This window comes from Callithrix jacchus, chromosome 8 (assembly GCF_049354715.1).
Source record: "Callithrix jacchus isolate 240 chromosome 8, calJac240_pri, whole genome shotgun sequence".
In the NCBI taxonomy this organism is placed as follows: domain Eukaryota; kingdom Metazoa; phylum Chordata; class Mammalia; order Primates; family Cebidae; genus Callithrix; species Callithrix jacchus.
This window is the reverse complement of record NC_133509.1, coordinates 99,806,295-99,821,796: the sequence shown is the minus strand read 5'-3', so window position 1 is coordinate 99,821,796 and position 15,502 is coordinate 99,806,295. Positions and strand designations below refer to the sequence as shown.

Genomic DNA, 15,502 nt, shown 5'->3' with positions numbered 1-15,502 from the left:
GGGTGAATCAGCAGGTGGCAAATATCGGAACTGGCAGTGATGGCAAATGGAATAGCCAGATTCAACTTGCAGGTGATGACGGCCTAGTTAGGCCCCAGCACAGTAGGGCAGGAAGTATATCTGATACAGCTCAGTGAGTTCCATCTAGCCTTGAGGGAGTAAGGCAAAATTCCTGTACTTCTTCCGGGTGCATTGTAGTTCTTGGATTAGTTTATCCTTAGGAATCCTTAGGAATATTTATGAATAAAAACTGCAGTAGTTATCCATTGCACTATAACAAATTACCATAAAATTTAGTAGCTTAAAACAGTAAACATTTATTTCATATTCTCAATGAGTCAGGAATCCAGAAGTGGCTTAGCTGGGAGATTCTGGCTCAGGGTCTGTCATGAGGTTGCAAGCAAGCTGTTGGCTGGAGCTGCAATCCTCTGCAGCTGGAGGAAGGCAATCTTCTGAGCATGCTCACGTGCTTGTAGGCAGGCCTCAAGTTCCTCCAAGGTTGTTCACTGGAGACAAAAGTTCCTTAGCACGAGGAACTCTTCAAGTCTTAATCAGTTCAGGCTGCTGTAACAGAATACTGTAGACTAGGTAGTTTGTAAACAACAGAAATTTCTCACAGCTCTGGAGACTGGAAGTCTGAGATAAGAATGTCAGCATCATCAGGTTCTGGAGAGGGCACATCTTCTGGGTTGCAGACTGCTGACTTCTCTTTGTATAATCACGCCGAAAGACAGCCAATTAGCTCTCTGGTCTTTCTTATGAGGGCACTAATCTCATACCTGAGGGCTGCACCCTCATGACCTAATTACCTCCCAAAGGCCCCACCTCCAAAATCATCACACTGGGATTAGGGTTTCAACATATGAATTTGCGGGGGAACATATTCAGTCTGCTGCACTGGCTCAGTGTCCTCATAACATGGCAGATGCCTTCCTTCAGAGTGAATGATCCAAGAGAAAAGTAGTGAGAAAGATTAAGACAGAAGCCATAGTATCTTTTATAACAATCTCTGGGCCTTGCATGGTGGCTTACACCTGTAATCCCAGCACTTGGGAAGCCGAGGCAGGCAGATACAAGGTCAGGACTTCAAGATCAGCCTGGCCAATATGGTGAAACCCCATCTCTACTAAAAATACAAAATTTAGCAGGATGCAGTGGCGGGCACCTGCAGTCCCAGCTACTAGGATGTCTTTTAGGCTGAGGGAGGAGAATCACTTGAGCCCGGGAGGTGGCAGTTGCAGCGAGCCAAGATCGTGCCACTGAACTCCAGCCTGGTCAACAGAGTGAGACTTTGTCTCAAGAAAAAAAAAAATCTCTGGAGTGGCATATCATTACTTCTGCCATATTCTATTGGTTATATAAATCACCCTGGTGCAGTGTGAGAAGGAACTGCTTAAGGTATGAATAGCAGGTGGTGGAGATCGTTGAGGACCATCTAAGAGGCTGGCCACATGAAGACCGAATGTCCTAATAATTTAGCTATTGGGAATTCAAGGACAACAAGCAGATAGAGATTTTTGTCTGTGTGGTTGATAATACCTATATAAAAACTAAAACAAAAAAACCCTGGTGCATAGATGTCCAGCTAATATTAAATAAATGAATTAATTTTAATATTAAAGGAAACAAATTAATATTAAAGGAACATTATTGTTATCCTGCAGGAACAGGATAAGATCTGGGTATTGGTTCCATTTGTCTTCTTTACTATATTTTGCTTAAGATTCAATTGATTTGCATGTGATCACTGACCATAAGAGAATCTTTTCTCTTAGTGGAAAATAAAATTAAATTGAGAGTTAATATTTGCTAGATAAAAATCCACTTCTTCAATTTGAATGTCACACTTTGTTTTGCCTAGCTCTTCTTCTTTTTGAGTTTAGGAGCAGAGGTTTATTTTTATTTTATTTTAAAATTTTTTAAGACAGAGTCTTGCTCCACCAGGCTGGAATGCTGTAGTGTGATCTTGGCTCACTGCAACCTCTGCCTCCCAGGTTCAAGCAATTCTCTTGCCTCAGCTTTCTGAGTAGCTGGGACTACAGGCATGTGCAACCATGGCCAGCTAATTTTTGTATTTTTAGTAGAGATGGGAGTTCACCATGTTGGCCAGGCTGGTCTCGAGCTTCTGAACTCATGATCCACCTCGGCCTCCCAAAGTGCTGGGATTACAGTTGTGAGCCACAGGAGCAGAGGTTTAAAAGGCGAAAGAAAGAGAAAGGAGAGCAGCCCTCTTTCTCTCGTGAGAGAGAGGGGTGTCTGAAAGGGAAATGCCTGCATAGTTCCTGAGAATCATCAATTAGTGGGTATTCAAGAAGTGGATAATTTTTTAGAAAAGTGGAAAAGTCAAAAACAGTGCATTACTAGTGCTATTCTAAGCAAAATAGTAAATTAGGTACAGATTTCTAGTATGATTGGACACCTGAGACTGAAGTAACCAATGCTTAACTGCTAGACTTGGTCACTTCTTCTGCAAAATGATTAAACCTTCAGATTTACTTTACCCTAAAACTCGACTAACAGAACATGTCAGATGAAGAACTAAGACTGACTCTTCAGTGGGGACAAGCCATTCAGAATCCATGGAACCAGGATTCTCATTTAATATTATACTGGTCAGGGTTCTCCAGTGAAACAGAACCAATAGGATAGATGTATAGAGACATAGGTAGATAGATAATTGGATAGATAGATACAATGAGATTTATTATGAGGAATTGAATGTATTATGATTATGGTGGATGAGAAGTCCCACAATCTGCCATTCGCCAATGGGAGACCCAGAAAAGCCAGTGATGTAAATCAGTTTGAGTTCAAAGGCCTAAGAACCAGAGAAGCCAATGTAGTAAATCCCATCCATGGGCAGGAGAAGATGAGATAAGATATCCACGCTCAAGCAGTGAGACAGAAAAAAGGAACAAATTCCTCCTCCTTTCTTGGCCTTTTGTTCTATTCAAGCCCTCAGTGGATTGAATGATGCTCAGTCTCAGTGGGAAGGCAATCCACCTACTGAACCCAACAATTCAAATGCTAAGGTCATCCAGAAACACCCCCACAGACACACCCAGAAGTAATGTTTAATCTGGGCATCCTGTGGTCCAGTCAAGTTGACACATAGAATTAACCATCATAAATAATCATAAATATTAATAATTGTAATTGATACTATGACTTAAGCACCTAATTAGAGCCACATGCTTTACATACTTTTCCTCAATTTTAACATGGAAGAGTCATGGGGTACCTACCTAGCTCACTTCAATTTCCTTTTCCTGAGAACCATCCTTACCCAGAAATAGGTCCCATAACTGTGTTGCTACTATGGGGCTCCATCTCCCTGGCCACAGCTGATTGAATTAGAGGGCGATACTTGACAAAAAGGAGCAAAGCAGATTCTATTTCCACTATACTTTGAAATGGTGCCTAAAGACTAGTGTATCAGTCACTTGAACAGAAGAGTTATGAAGAGCTATAGAGTGAGCATCTTCCTCATGTGGAAGAAGGATGAGAGATGGACCGAGTACCTGCTGGGTGCTTGCTTGTCACATTGTTCAGATCCTATTGAAACTAATCTACCTTTGGGGTCCATTTGATAACTCAGTGCACTTCCCCCAAAATTCTTTTTTTGTTGCATAAAGCTGGTTCAAATTATATTTGCTTCCTATATCAAACCTGTTTTATAGATGAGAACCATGAGAAGTTGAGTAACTTGCACAGGGCTACTGGCACAGGGCAGCAGAGCTGAGATTAAATCAATATCATATTGACTCTTGAGCTTGTTATTTATCTCCTATGCCATTAGAAGAAAGTGTTTCCTTTTCTCCGCTATCTTAGAAGGCTCAGACTCCTGTAAAATTAATTATAGCCATGTGACTTGTTTTGGTGAAAGAAACATACACAGAGGTGACATGATTCATTCATTCTTAGTGGAGATATTAATTGCCAGCACTTAACTCTCCATGCTGTTCCTTTTCCAGCACCTCCGAGAGCACATCACAGTATGGAGGAAACATAAGATCAAAGAAGCATCCAACACTGAGCTATCGCATGGAGAACACCTGTCCGGGAAGCCACCTAAACTGACAGTGGACTTCTCACGAGAAATAAAATTTGTTGTTTTGGGACACCAAGATTTTGGAGGTTTCTTTGTTTGACATTATCTACTCATCCTACTATAGTTAACTAACAACATCTTATGCTCCAGACCGACTTCTGTCTTTGATTTCATATTAAATTAATTCCAACTTCCTCTTCTCTTAGAGCATAATTTCAGTTATATATGGCTGCATAACAAACCACTCCAAAGCTGAAAACAACAATAAATTACTATTTCTCATAATTCTGTTTAACAATAACCCATGAGGAGCAAGTGAAGTCACCCATATTTTACAAAGGAGACTGGAGCTCAGAACGCTGGACACCTCAAATCACACAACTAGTAAATGGGAGAAGGGAAACTGCAGCTTGTGTCTGATTACTGCAAGGCCTGTGTTTTTTGTTTTTTAGCATTAATGTGTCACAGTTACTCTGGCCAGCACACCCTGTGTTATCTAACAATGATTTCCATGTTCAATCTTTTCAGGTTTTGAAAATTGCTCCATTCACAAATGAATAAGAAAATAATCTATTAAAATATTTTTTCTAGAGCTTAGATTATTCATCGGTTATTTTAATTTGGAGGGACGTACCTAATTCTTAGAGACCTTGATAATGAACTTGTAACAGAGCTATTAGCAATGTTTACTCATTGTAAAACGATCCCCAACTAAGCCAGGATGGTTGTTTGGAAGTACACACCTATGCAAACCCTGAACGGGGAGTTATTTAGATTTTGCAGTGCCCAGATTTTCTTCTCAGGGATAGAGCTTCTTTACTGTACCCTAGTCCCATGACAGAATTTCAGCCCAAAACTCCCAGTCCCACAGTTCCTTTAAGGTATTTATTCTACTGTGCAAATGTCAGTACTCATGAGACTTGTATCACTGGGGTGGAGTTGAGATGGGTTGGCTTGCACATTAAAATTATACTGAGAAAGTGTCCAAAATTACACTCATTATTGCTTGTAATTCCTGGATGCTTGAGACTAAGTCACATGGAGATTAGGATCAGATCTGGTTCAGAAGTGCTACCTGTGGTGCTGTTGCTATGGTAACCAATGGCCAAGGAACAGAGATCCAGGGAAACTATAGTCTTTGCTGCCATCCTGAGCTGGGCTCTGTCACCAGACCCTCCCTGGATGACATGCTTCACTGAGGAATGGCTTCTGCTGCATCCTGTTGTATGGTCCCATACTCTCGGTCCCCAGCCTCCAAATGACACTTTTCATTAGGAACCTCAGCTGCCTGGGCCTTTGATCCATTCCCTTCACTTTTGTTGTCACGTTTCTGATTTGGAGAGAAATAAGGAAATGTTTGTACAAACAAAGACCTCTGAACCCCCTTATTGTGCAGATGCCCATGTAAGAAGCTTCTACTTTAAGCAATCTCAGCCTTCATCCCCAACTACCTTCTTATACAACACAGCTCATGACACCCTAACTTCACGGGAGTGAGGCAAATATGAAGAAGTGTCCCGAGGTGAGAAGAACTAGAAAAATAAGTCAGGCTGACTATGGGAGTTTGGTGAAATTGTAGTACATGATTACCACTGGAAAAAATAATTTTCTATACTGACCTAAAGTTGGAGCAACCAATATTCCTATCTCAGGCCCCTTGTCCCCATCAGAGGGTCACATACCTTGTTTTGTATCCTGTAGTACTCATTTAACACATACTGATATTTAGGTTGAGTAAGACCGAAGAAGAGAGCAAACCTTCCACCAAGGAATTCACATGCTAAAAGAAAGAATGAGCACTTGGTTAAACGGAATTAATAACTAAAGCTGAGGGCCGAGTTTAAACTACTCTGCAAGTGATCTCTTAATATACTTAACTTGAAGCCAGATAAAAGATTTCAATTGCCTTGGCCTCTCAAAAATTCTAGGATTCAAAGGAAATTTGTCAAATCTTCTATCTTTATATGGGATTATATATAAACTATTTTTTCCAGATGTATATATCAGGAGAGATATTCAATATATTTTAACATCAGGTACAGCATGGGTCCTGAGCAACCAGAACAGGTACTGCTCATTAACATTAACCCCGTGTGTACTGGCTTACATTTCTATTAAACCCGAACTCAACCCAGTGTTACCAAGACCCACATCAGGAATTCCTCCATGCATCCAGACAGACTCCTCAGAAGTCGTTCAAGGCCTTCCTTGTCTGCCTTCGGTAGCAAGGTTGCCTGCAGGCTCAGCACTGGGATTGTCAGAGGCAGGGATAAAGGTGTAGCATGAATAATGAGTGGTTCCTGAAGATGACCCCTAGAAATGTTTTCCTTTAAAATTAGAGGATTTCTGACAGCCTTCTCTTCTGCCCCAATTATAGAACTTTCTGATTCCTTTGATTCATTCTGCCTCTTGGGATATCACTCACATAGGGCATCAAAAGGATGCTATTTTTAATATGTCTTATCTTTTCAAAAATATGCTATCTCTTTGTTCTGTATATTTGTAGTAGATAAGTTTTTAAAAAAATATTAAAATAAATCTTAGGGAGCTTTCCTGTTTATGACCTACTAGAATTTTAAATTGAAAAAATTAATTACCAGTGTCATCTGGGTTTCAACTCCATTCAAACAAAATCTCTGTGTAGAGAGACCATAGTCCTGACTGCTAGCATCTTTATGCCTCTACTGCGACCTTGAAGCTCTGGTCAGGAGCATTTTTTCACTGCAGCTCTGTTTGGAACTCACAAGAAATCCAGGCTCGCCATGCATCCTATCTCTGCAATCTCAAATCAAAACTCAACATGCAATCACTCTTCTCCATACTCTCAATCCCATATTGAGTTTTGCTTCTTTTACATGACCTAATCTTCTCTGATTCCCTCCATCTGAAACATATCCCCTTTTTTGTTTTGTTTGTTTGTTTGAGACAGAGTCTCGCTCTGTCACCAGGCTGGAGTGCAGTGGCGCAACCTCGGCTCACTGCTACCTCTGCCTCCTGGGTTCAAGCGATTCTCCTGTCTCAGCTTCCCAAGTAGCTGGGATTACAGGCACAGGCATTTTTATGTTTTTAGTAGAGATGGGGTTTCACTGTGTTGGCCAAGATGGTCTCAAACTCTTGACCTCATGATCTGTCTGCCTCGGACTCCCAAAGTGCTGGGATTACAGACATGAGCCACTGCTCCCGGCCCGAAACATATCTTTTTAAACCCTTTTGCCTTAACTGAAGTGTAGAGCTTTCTGGAAGACGGCATTTTTTTCTGTTAACATATTGCAGTCAGGGTAGGGTTAGTATTGACTGTGATTTTCAGTGTAACTTCTGAATCACTAACCCTCTGTGCTTGTGTAAATGCATTTATTGCTTGAAGGTTCATATTATCTGACTAAATCACCTGACTAAATCACCTCTTCTTTACTTTTTACTGTAATTTAAAGACTCCCTGGTCACGGTCGTGGTCCTCAAGCTAACCTTAGCCAGCCACACTGTCATAGCTCTCCGAAGGTGTCTCCTCCATATGTCAGCGTGCCTGAGTCTTCCAGGTCATAGTCCCTGTGCACTCCTACCCTGGCAATGGTGAAAACAACTTATAATTACGAGCATGTTTGCTGATCTACATGATTCACTGAATACTGAGCCCCTTGAAAGCAGAGACTGTCATTCATCTTTGTGTCCCAGGGTCCAGCACAGTGCTGAGCATATAGTAGACAGTACATATTTTTTAAATGAATGAATGAATGAAGATCACTTTCTAAGAGCTATGAATACATTTTATATTTTCTCAGATTCTTAAAATAGTTTGCCTTTCTATCGTATTCACAAGATGTGCAAGTTAGAAGGAAATTAGTAATTGGATGTTGTCAACTATGTCTTAAAGAAAATTGGTGAAAGTAAAACAAAATACGATTTAGTATTTTGTTATAAATATTCACTTAGCCCAGTCATTATGGCTCTAGGAGGGATCAATAAAGTTCATGTTTATAATAAAACGATTATGATGAGGGAAGTAGAAACTTAGAACTGTGTCATACAATATATATATATTTTTTTGAGATGGAGTCTTGCTCTGTCACCAGGCTGGAGTGCAGTGGCACAATCTTGGCTCACTGCAACTTCCGCCTCCATGGTTCAAGCGATTATTCTGCCTCAGCCTTCTGAGTAGCTGGGACTACAGGTGTGAGACACCACACCCAGCTAATTTTTGTATTTTTAGTAGAGATGGGGTTTCACCATGTTGGCCAGGATGGTCTTGATCTCTTGACCTCGTGATCCACCTGCCTCGGCCTCCCAAAGTGCTGGGATTACAGGCATGAGCCACCACACCCAGGCAATAATTATTGTTTTAAACTTGGAAGTTTATTCAGATGAAGAGTCAACTAAGGGAGGACTGATTATTATTCTCCAATATTTGAAACTCTGGGCCTATGAAAAAGGCATCTAGCCTAGTTTGGTATGGTTCTAAGAAAGAAAAGTAGGAACTTTAAAGTAGATAAAATTTGGGTCGAGATAAGAAAGAATTTCCTGATGAGAGTTGGTAAAGGATGAAGGGTCAGCCTCAGGATGTGAGGTTCTGTGCCTTTGGAAATTAAAGCCCAGCCCAGATCTCGCTTCTTCAGGATGCAATGGAGTGGCTCACACAATTGGAAGTCCACATAACTCTGAGGGCCTATCAATATTTATATCTATTGAGGACAAAAAAAAAATAACCTTAGCAATACTTACTAGAAAATGAGGTGCTTGCTATTCGTCCTGCCCAAAATCGTAGGTAGGGCCCCCAAGAAAGTTTAGACTGCAAAAAGGAGAAATCAGCATAGAGTAATTAATAAGAATGGTGACTGCAGATTTGTTTTAATGTAGAGATTTCAAAATGCTCTCTGTATGTAGTATGTTCCATTTGCTCTCTCACAGATGAAGAGACTAAGATGATTAAAATTATAAGTTGCCTACACATGGATCTAGAAAACAAAAAAGGAGACCAAGGACTTAGTTTAAAGCTGTTTTTTCTATAAACTTGATCTGGCTCAATCTCTCATTCATTTACCACCTCCCCCACCATGTTCCCTAATATTGACATACTAAGCTTACAGGGTCAAGTGTTGAATTTATGCTCTGCTCCTCTTGTTCCTCTTTTTCTTCTTCCTCCTCTTCCTCTGTGCTATATTCTTTCATGATGTCTCCGTCAACAAAATGGATAATCCTTCTAGGAGTAGTCTTTTCGGAAGGCACACTCTTCTCTAGGTCTAACTGCTGAAAACCGTCTATCTCCATAATGAAACAAAACAACTAGAAAATTAAAAACAGGGTACCTTGTAGGGCAAGTGACCCACAGCTGAGAGTTATCTAGTTATCTTCAATGGCTAGTAAAGACAGAGATTTCAAAGGTAATCACACTTGTGACCTCTTCCATTCTTCAAATCCAAGAAAGGACTGTTGTGTTCTCTACCAAAATGGAGGCAATTTGATAAGTAGTGAACATGTGAACTTTCAGTCTTCAAACAAAAGTGTCAACAGGGTTTCTTACCTTTTGTTAATTTTAAAACCCACAATTTTTAGTAGGAAGGAGTCACTGCCTTGCAGAAGTTTCTCACTTATTTCAGTAAATATTGAGAAGCAGTGTAGGAAATGGTTGCATATAGACTTCACAGAGAGGAGAAAACATGTGCAAAGTATATATTTGGTAAAAGACTTACTTTCAGAACATGTAAAGAATGATTACAGTTCACTAGGTAAAAGGTAAACAATTCAATTACAATATGGTCAAAATATTTGAGTAGAGATTTTACCAAAGATTTACAGATGACTAATCTCATTAGTCATTAGGGAAATGTAAATTAAAATCATAATGAGATATTATGACATACCCATTGTCATGGCTTAAAAAGAATTTTTTTTTTGAAATGGAGTTTAGTTCTTGTTACCAGGGCTGGAGTGCAATGGTGTGATCTTAGCTCACTGCAACCTCTGCCTCCTGGGTTCAAGTGATTCTCCTGCCTTAGCCTCCTGAGTAGCTGGGATTACAGGCACCTGCCACCATGCCTGGCTAATTTTTTGTTATTTTAGTAGAGATGGGGTTTCACCATGTTGGCCAGGCTGTTCTCAAACTCCTGATGTCAAGTAATCCACCCACCTCGGCCTCCCGAAGTGCTGGGATTACAGGTGTGAGCCACCGCGCCCAGCCTATTTTTTTGTTTTTGTTTTTGTTTGTTTGTTTTTTGAGACAGAGTCTTACTCTGTTGCTCAGGCTGGAGCGCAGTGGCACAATCTCAACTCACCACAACCTCCACCTCCTGGGTTCAAGCAATCCTCCCAGTGAGACTCTATCTCAAAAGAAAAAAAATGCAATAAATGTATGCTAAAAAATTAGTAAATAGGATGAGAAATGTCAGGAAGTATTGACTTTTAAAAACACTATTTTGGTGGGGACAGTATAAAGACAAAATAGAGTTCTAAGTATTGGATAATAAAAAAATATGAGTTGACTTCAAGTATTGTTTTGGGATAGGCTGGATAAGATAGGTTGCTAAGTATGCAGGTTAACAATTGAAAAGTAACTAGACAAATAATGGAATTAGAATGTGTAGCTTCAAAACCAGTGGAAGAAAATAAAAAAGAAAAACACTCTGATGGAAGGCAAGAAAGAAGCAACAGTAAAGAAAAATCATGATCAAAAGAAACACTGAATAAAATATTAGCAATAATTCCAAGTAAGTCAATAATCATAATAAATGCAAATGGATTATCAGCCATCCATTAAAATGAAGAGTAGCAGATCAAATTTAAAAAATATTTTATGGGCAATGCAAACATGAATGAATATATATATATATATATACACACACACACAAATAAATCACCAAATCTTATTGCTACAATGCTAAGCTTAATGCCTTTGTCAAAAGTCAGAGTTGCAAAAGACTTGCCAAAGGTTACATTTGTCATCCACAGCAAGGTGATGTGATATCTGCCCTGCTCCAGGGACTTCTGAATATTACACATGGTTTTCCCTGACTTAGTGATGGTGTATCACAGAAAAGCCTTAGTAAGAAGTAGATAGGTATTACCATTTAATTTCTGATTCCAAAGAGCAGCAAAAAAAAAAAAAAAAAAAAGCCCATTTTAATTTGGTATGTAAGACCAACAATATGTGAAGCATAATACTATTTCACAAATAAATATTATCAGTGCCCTAAGAAACAAAGCACACTCTATAACAGGCAAGAGAAAATTAAAACATTTTCAAATAGTAACTTACATAATCCCTCTGTATTTTTCTTTCATTAGCTACGTTTGGTGTTGAAAGTAGTACAAATTTTGATGTTAGGGATTATTCAATAGATGATAAAGTTAAGAGTTAAGGGTTCTGTAGGCTGAGGCCATGCAGAGCGCTTGGGTATGCTGCCGTGGAGTGTTCTCTCGCATGGCTAACAGGGTGGAACATGTTTGAGTTGTGGGAAGGTCTATATTTACACATCCAACATTAGCTAAGCCCAGTGGCTCTCAAAATTATTTTGTTATGAGAATCATCTGGGGGTCTTTTAAATAATTTCTAAGACAGGCCACACCTCAGGCCACTTAAATCACAATCTCTGTGGGTGGAACTCAGGCACTAGTTATTTTTTTGAAGCTGCCCAGGTCATCCCAGTGTTCAGGCAAGTTTGGGGACCAATGCCCTAAAGAGAGTGGGACAAGAAGAAACTTTGAAACCGAAACAGAAAAAGACTTGTGATTGAGTGATTGGGTTTATTGCAGAAAGCTTAAACATCAGGCTAGTTGCAGGACACCTTGCCTTTTTTTTTTCCAAGGGGCTTTCTTGCTTTCTACTTTCTGAACGCTTCTTCACCCTGCCCCAAGCTAAAAAGCTTAAATATCAAAAGTTTAGAAATTAGGCCTAATAGTGTCATTAGAGTCAATTTACCCCTCTTAAGACTGTCCAATTCATACATTTCCAAACCTAATGAAACATAAGCACATCTTCATCCCCTGTACACCTGGCTCACCTCCTGTATTATCTTACAGACTGATGATATCTGTTGGCTCTCTGAAGAAAAGACCAGTCTCTGTACTTCTTGATTATAGTGTTGTACATTAACAGACATACACGTGTTTAAGTTCAGAGGGCTCTCTGAGAGGCTAGAGGGGAGTGGAGAAAGCATGAACCAGCACAAGAGCGAGCACTAGCTGGCTCACCGTTGGTTTACTGAATGTTTTTCTGCCACCTAATGGGCATTTTAGAATATGCTATGCAAACTTCATGTTTATAATCAGTGCGTGTCTCACAGAGGGATCTCGATAGTGAACAGGTTGGAATCAACTTATTTACAAAAACCTTGGGAACACTGCCAGCTTCACACTTAGATGTGGATATTTTGTAAGTGATATTTTAGCTTCAGTTTCTTTTTTTTCTTTTTTTTAGACATGATCTTGCTTTTGCCCAGGATGGGGTGCACTGGGTGTGATCTGTTGACTTCAACCTTCACCTCCCATAGGCGTGTGCCACTACACCCGGCTTTTTTTTTTTTTTTTTGTAGTTTTTGTAGAGGTGGGGTTTCCCTATTTTTGTCCAGGCTGTTCTTGAACTTCTGGGGTCAAGCAATCCTCCTGCCTCAGCCCCCCAAAGTGCTGGGATTACAGGCATGAGTCACCACACCCCGCTGTTTCTTAACCCCAAATATAAAGGATAGTACCCAAGCATATAATGTAATTAACAGAACATACAATCTCTCTGACCTTTTGAATACTGTATTAGCCCAGGGCCCAGTGACTGGACCTCTTCTCTTTTCTATCTGCTTTCTTGATGATCTCCTTTGGCCCTATGGCTTTAAATACTATGCACACACAGGTGACTGCAACATTCATATTCTCCAGGTCGGACTTTTTCCCTGAATCTCACAAATCAACTACCCGCTTGACATCTCAATCCTGGTGTGTCTGTATCTTTGCTCATGCTTTCGGTGCAACTCTCACTCCATCCCCGCAACACGCACATACTCACACACTTACCTCTCCTCTTCTGGCAGCCTTCTCATCTCAATAAACGGCAACTCTATTCTTCCAGTTGCTCAGGCCAACAACATTAAAGTCATTCCTGGTTCTTCTTTAATCACTCCTCACATCACATCTGCCAGGAAATTCTCTTGGAGGTTTCTGGAATCACACTTTCATGACTCCACTGCCACCACCCTGGTCTGTCATCTCTCACCGTTGCCATCGTCTTTCACCTAGATTATTGCAGCGGCCTCCTAATTCGCCCCCTCCAGTCTACACTCGAAAAGGAGGCAGAATTGTTAAATCCTAAGTCAGATCATGTTATTTCTCTGCTTAAAACTCGCCAGTGGGTTCTCGTCTCACCTAGTGTAAAAGCTGAAGTCCTCACAATGGCCTACAAGGCTGTATATTCAACCCCTGAGCTTTATGATGCCATCTTGTACTACTCTTCGCCGACTGACCATCACTCTAACCACACCAGCCTTCTTACTGCAACTCCTTGACCACACAGGTCCTCCCTCTCTCTCTGCAGAGAGCTCTGTACTGGCTGCTCTATTAGTCTTTCTTTCCAGACTGTTCATTGCTCATTTCCAGTCTTTAACTCAAATGGAGACTACGCTGAGCTCCTCTTTCAAGGAAACCTCCCATTGCCTTCACCACGGCCCTTTGCATCTTACCTCCTGTTTCATTTCTTCTCCTTAGCACTTACCAACACTGAATACTCCATATTCCACGTCTCTGTCTTCCCTTTCCTTCCTGTCCCGCCCCTTGGCAGAGTGGGAAGGTTTTTACCTCTATGTTCACTGCTATATCTTCTGCCCGTACAATGCATTACACATAGCTGGAACTCAGTATTTGTTTAACAAATGAATCATACATTTAGTTAATGTTAATGGGTGGGAGGAGGTATATAACAGATTGGAAAAATAGCAAACTTGAATTGTCTTTATTTCCTGCTTTAGAAATGACTATCCTTCATTTAATATTTTTCTGATTACATCTATATACTAATCATTTCATTCTGATTAACTCCTTCACTGAAAAGAGTTAAAGCATTATAATCTGTACCAAGAAAATAACACATTAGTTCTACATCTTGGCATTTAACTTCAATAAGTAAATATACTATTTTAAGTATATAACACTTTAAAATTTTCTAGAATTCTTTCCATTTTCATTTATCTAGAAATGTTTTCAAATGGACTATGCTAAAATTCAGCTAAGAACTGATGTTGGGTCATTACACAGGAGCTAATTAGCGTTGCTTGCCCGGAGCTGCTGGTCCCCCTTCCTGCTTCCACCTTTCCTTCTTCCTGAGGTGGCTGAAAGGTCAAACCCCTAGTGAGAGCAGAGACCCAAGGCCCCACTGCGCACCTCAGAGGCAGAGCTTCACAGCACGGTATTCACTGACATTTCTCTAGACCCCTACACCTGAGGGAACTGACCTGCTCCCATCAGTGACCTGCTGTGTGTGTATCAGAAGGGAAGAGGAAAAATGTGAAATAACAAATCACTGTTGCTCCTTGAGAATTAAAGAGCATCATCACCTGGCAGGATTGCTGTGTCTTTATTTGCAGAATTAAACCATATACATGCACCCCAGTGCCTGCATGTCTGTCCATGCCTGTCCCACTGTGGTGTTTCCCAACTTTTTTTACATCATGGAAGATGACAGAGAAAATTCTTTGGAATTCTGGAGGCGACCAGCCTGGGAGCTCCAGCCACCGTAAGTCCTGCCCAGGAAGCCACCCAGAAAGCTTCAATCAACAGCTTGAGACAACCTACTTGTGAAGCTCTGCATTAGAGAAGCAAATTCAAGTTTGACATTTTCTCAGGGGAGTGCTCTGAGAGTGACTGTATAAGCTTCTACCGACTTCAAGCAAATCATAGGCATCAGATACATTAAATGCTGAAGTGAGAGCTCTGGCTTTTTGGATAAGCACAATCAAATATATTTTCTGTTTTATAATTCGTCAACTTCTCTTCTAGATTAACTATTTTGATCCCTTTATTATTAAAACATTCTTAAATAAAAATTTAAATTTTAAGCAAATTGTTGAAATGTCAAATAAAAAAAAATCTTTAGATACAAAGTTATGGTAACCCAAAGTGACATTCCAAGTTTATTTTATACAGTAAAATGCAGTATTTTCTAAAGCATGATTACTCTAATTCTAAAAGAATTCTGAATATGGTTTTATTTCTGCATGCATTTATACAACATTAGAAGTGTCACCTCAAGTTTGTAAGGTATAGTTTTCTACAGATTATTGCGCAGCGACAAGAAGTCTCTAGCTTAGCAAACCATAGTACAAATACTGCATCATGTTGGTTATTACCAAGCACGAGACATAAACAGGCCAATCAAAATCCTTTGAGATTAAGAAGTGATAGGTACTAATAAACATAAGCAGACACTGAACAAGTCAAGGACACTGAAGGTTTAATGAGTCCATGAAGCATAAAATAATT

The 15,502-nt window shown here is 40.1% G+C and overlaps 1 protein-coding gene across 1 annotated transcript; it reads right to left on the bottom strand.

Annotated features, from left to right (window-relative positions):
- Nucleotides 1-292: 292 nt before the first annotated feature.
- LOC100389691 (protein FAM177B) lies at nt 293-13,813 on the bottom strand. The gene is made up of 5 exons (XM_054251791.2): nt 13,046-13,813; nt 9,131-9,328; nt 8,768-8,834; nt 5,734-5,831; nt 293-5,381 (listed from the first exon to the last, which is right to left on the bottom strand). Exons 2-5 carry the CDS (start codon nt 9,311-9,313, stop codon nt 5,244-5,246), a joined length of 486 nt encoding a protein of 161 aa, XP_054107766.1. The 5' UTR covers nt 9,314-9,328; nt 13,046-13,813; the 3' UTR covers nt 293-5,243.
- Nucleotides 13,814-15,502: the final 1,689 nt, after the last annotated feature.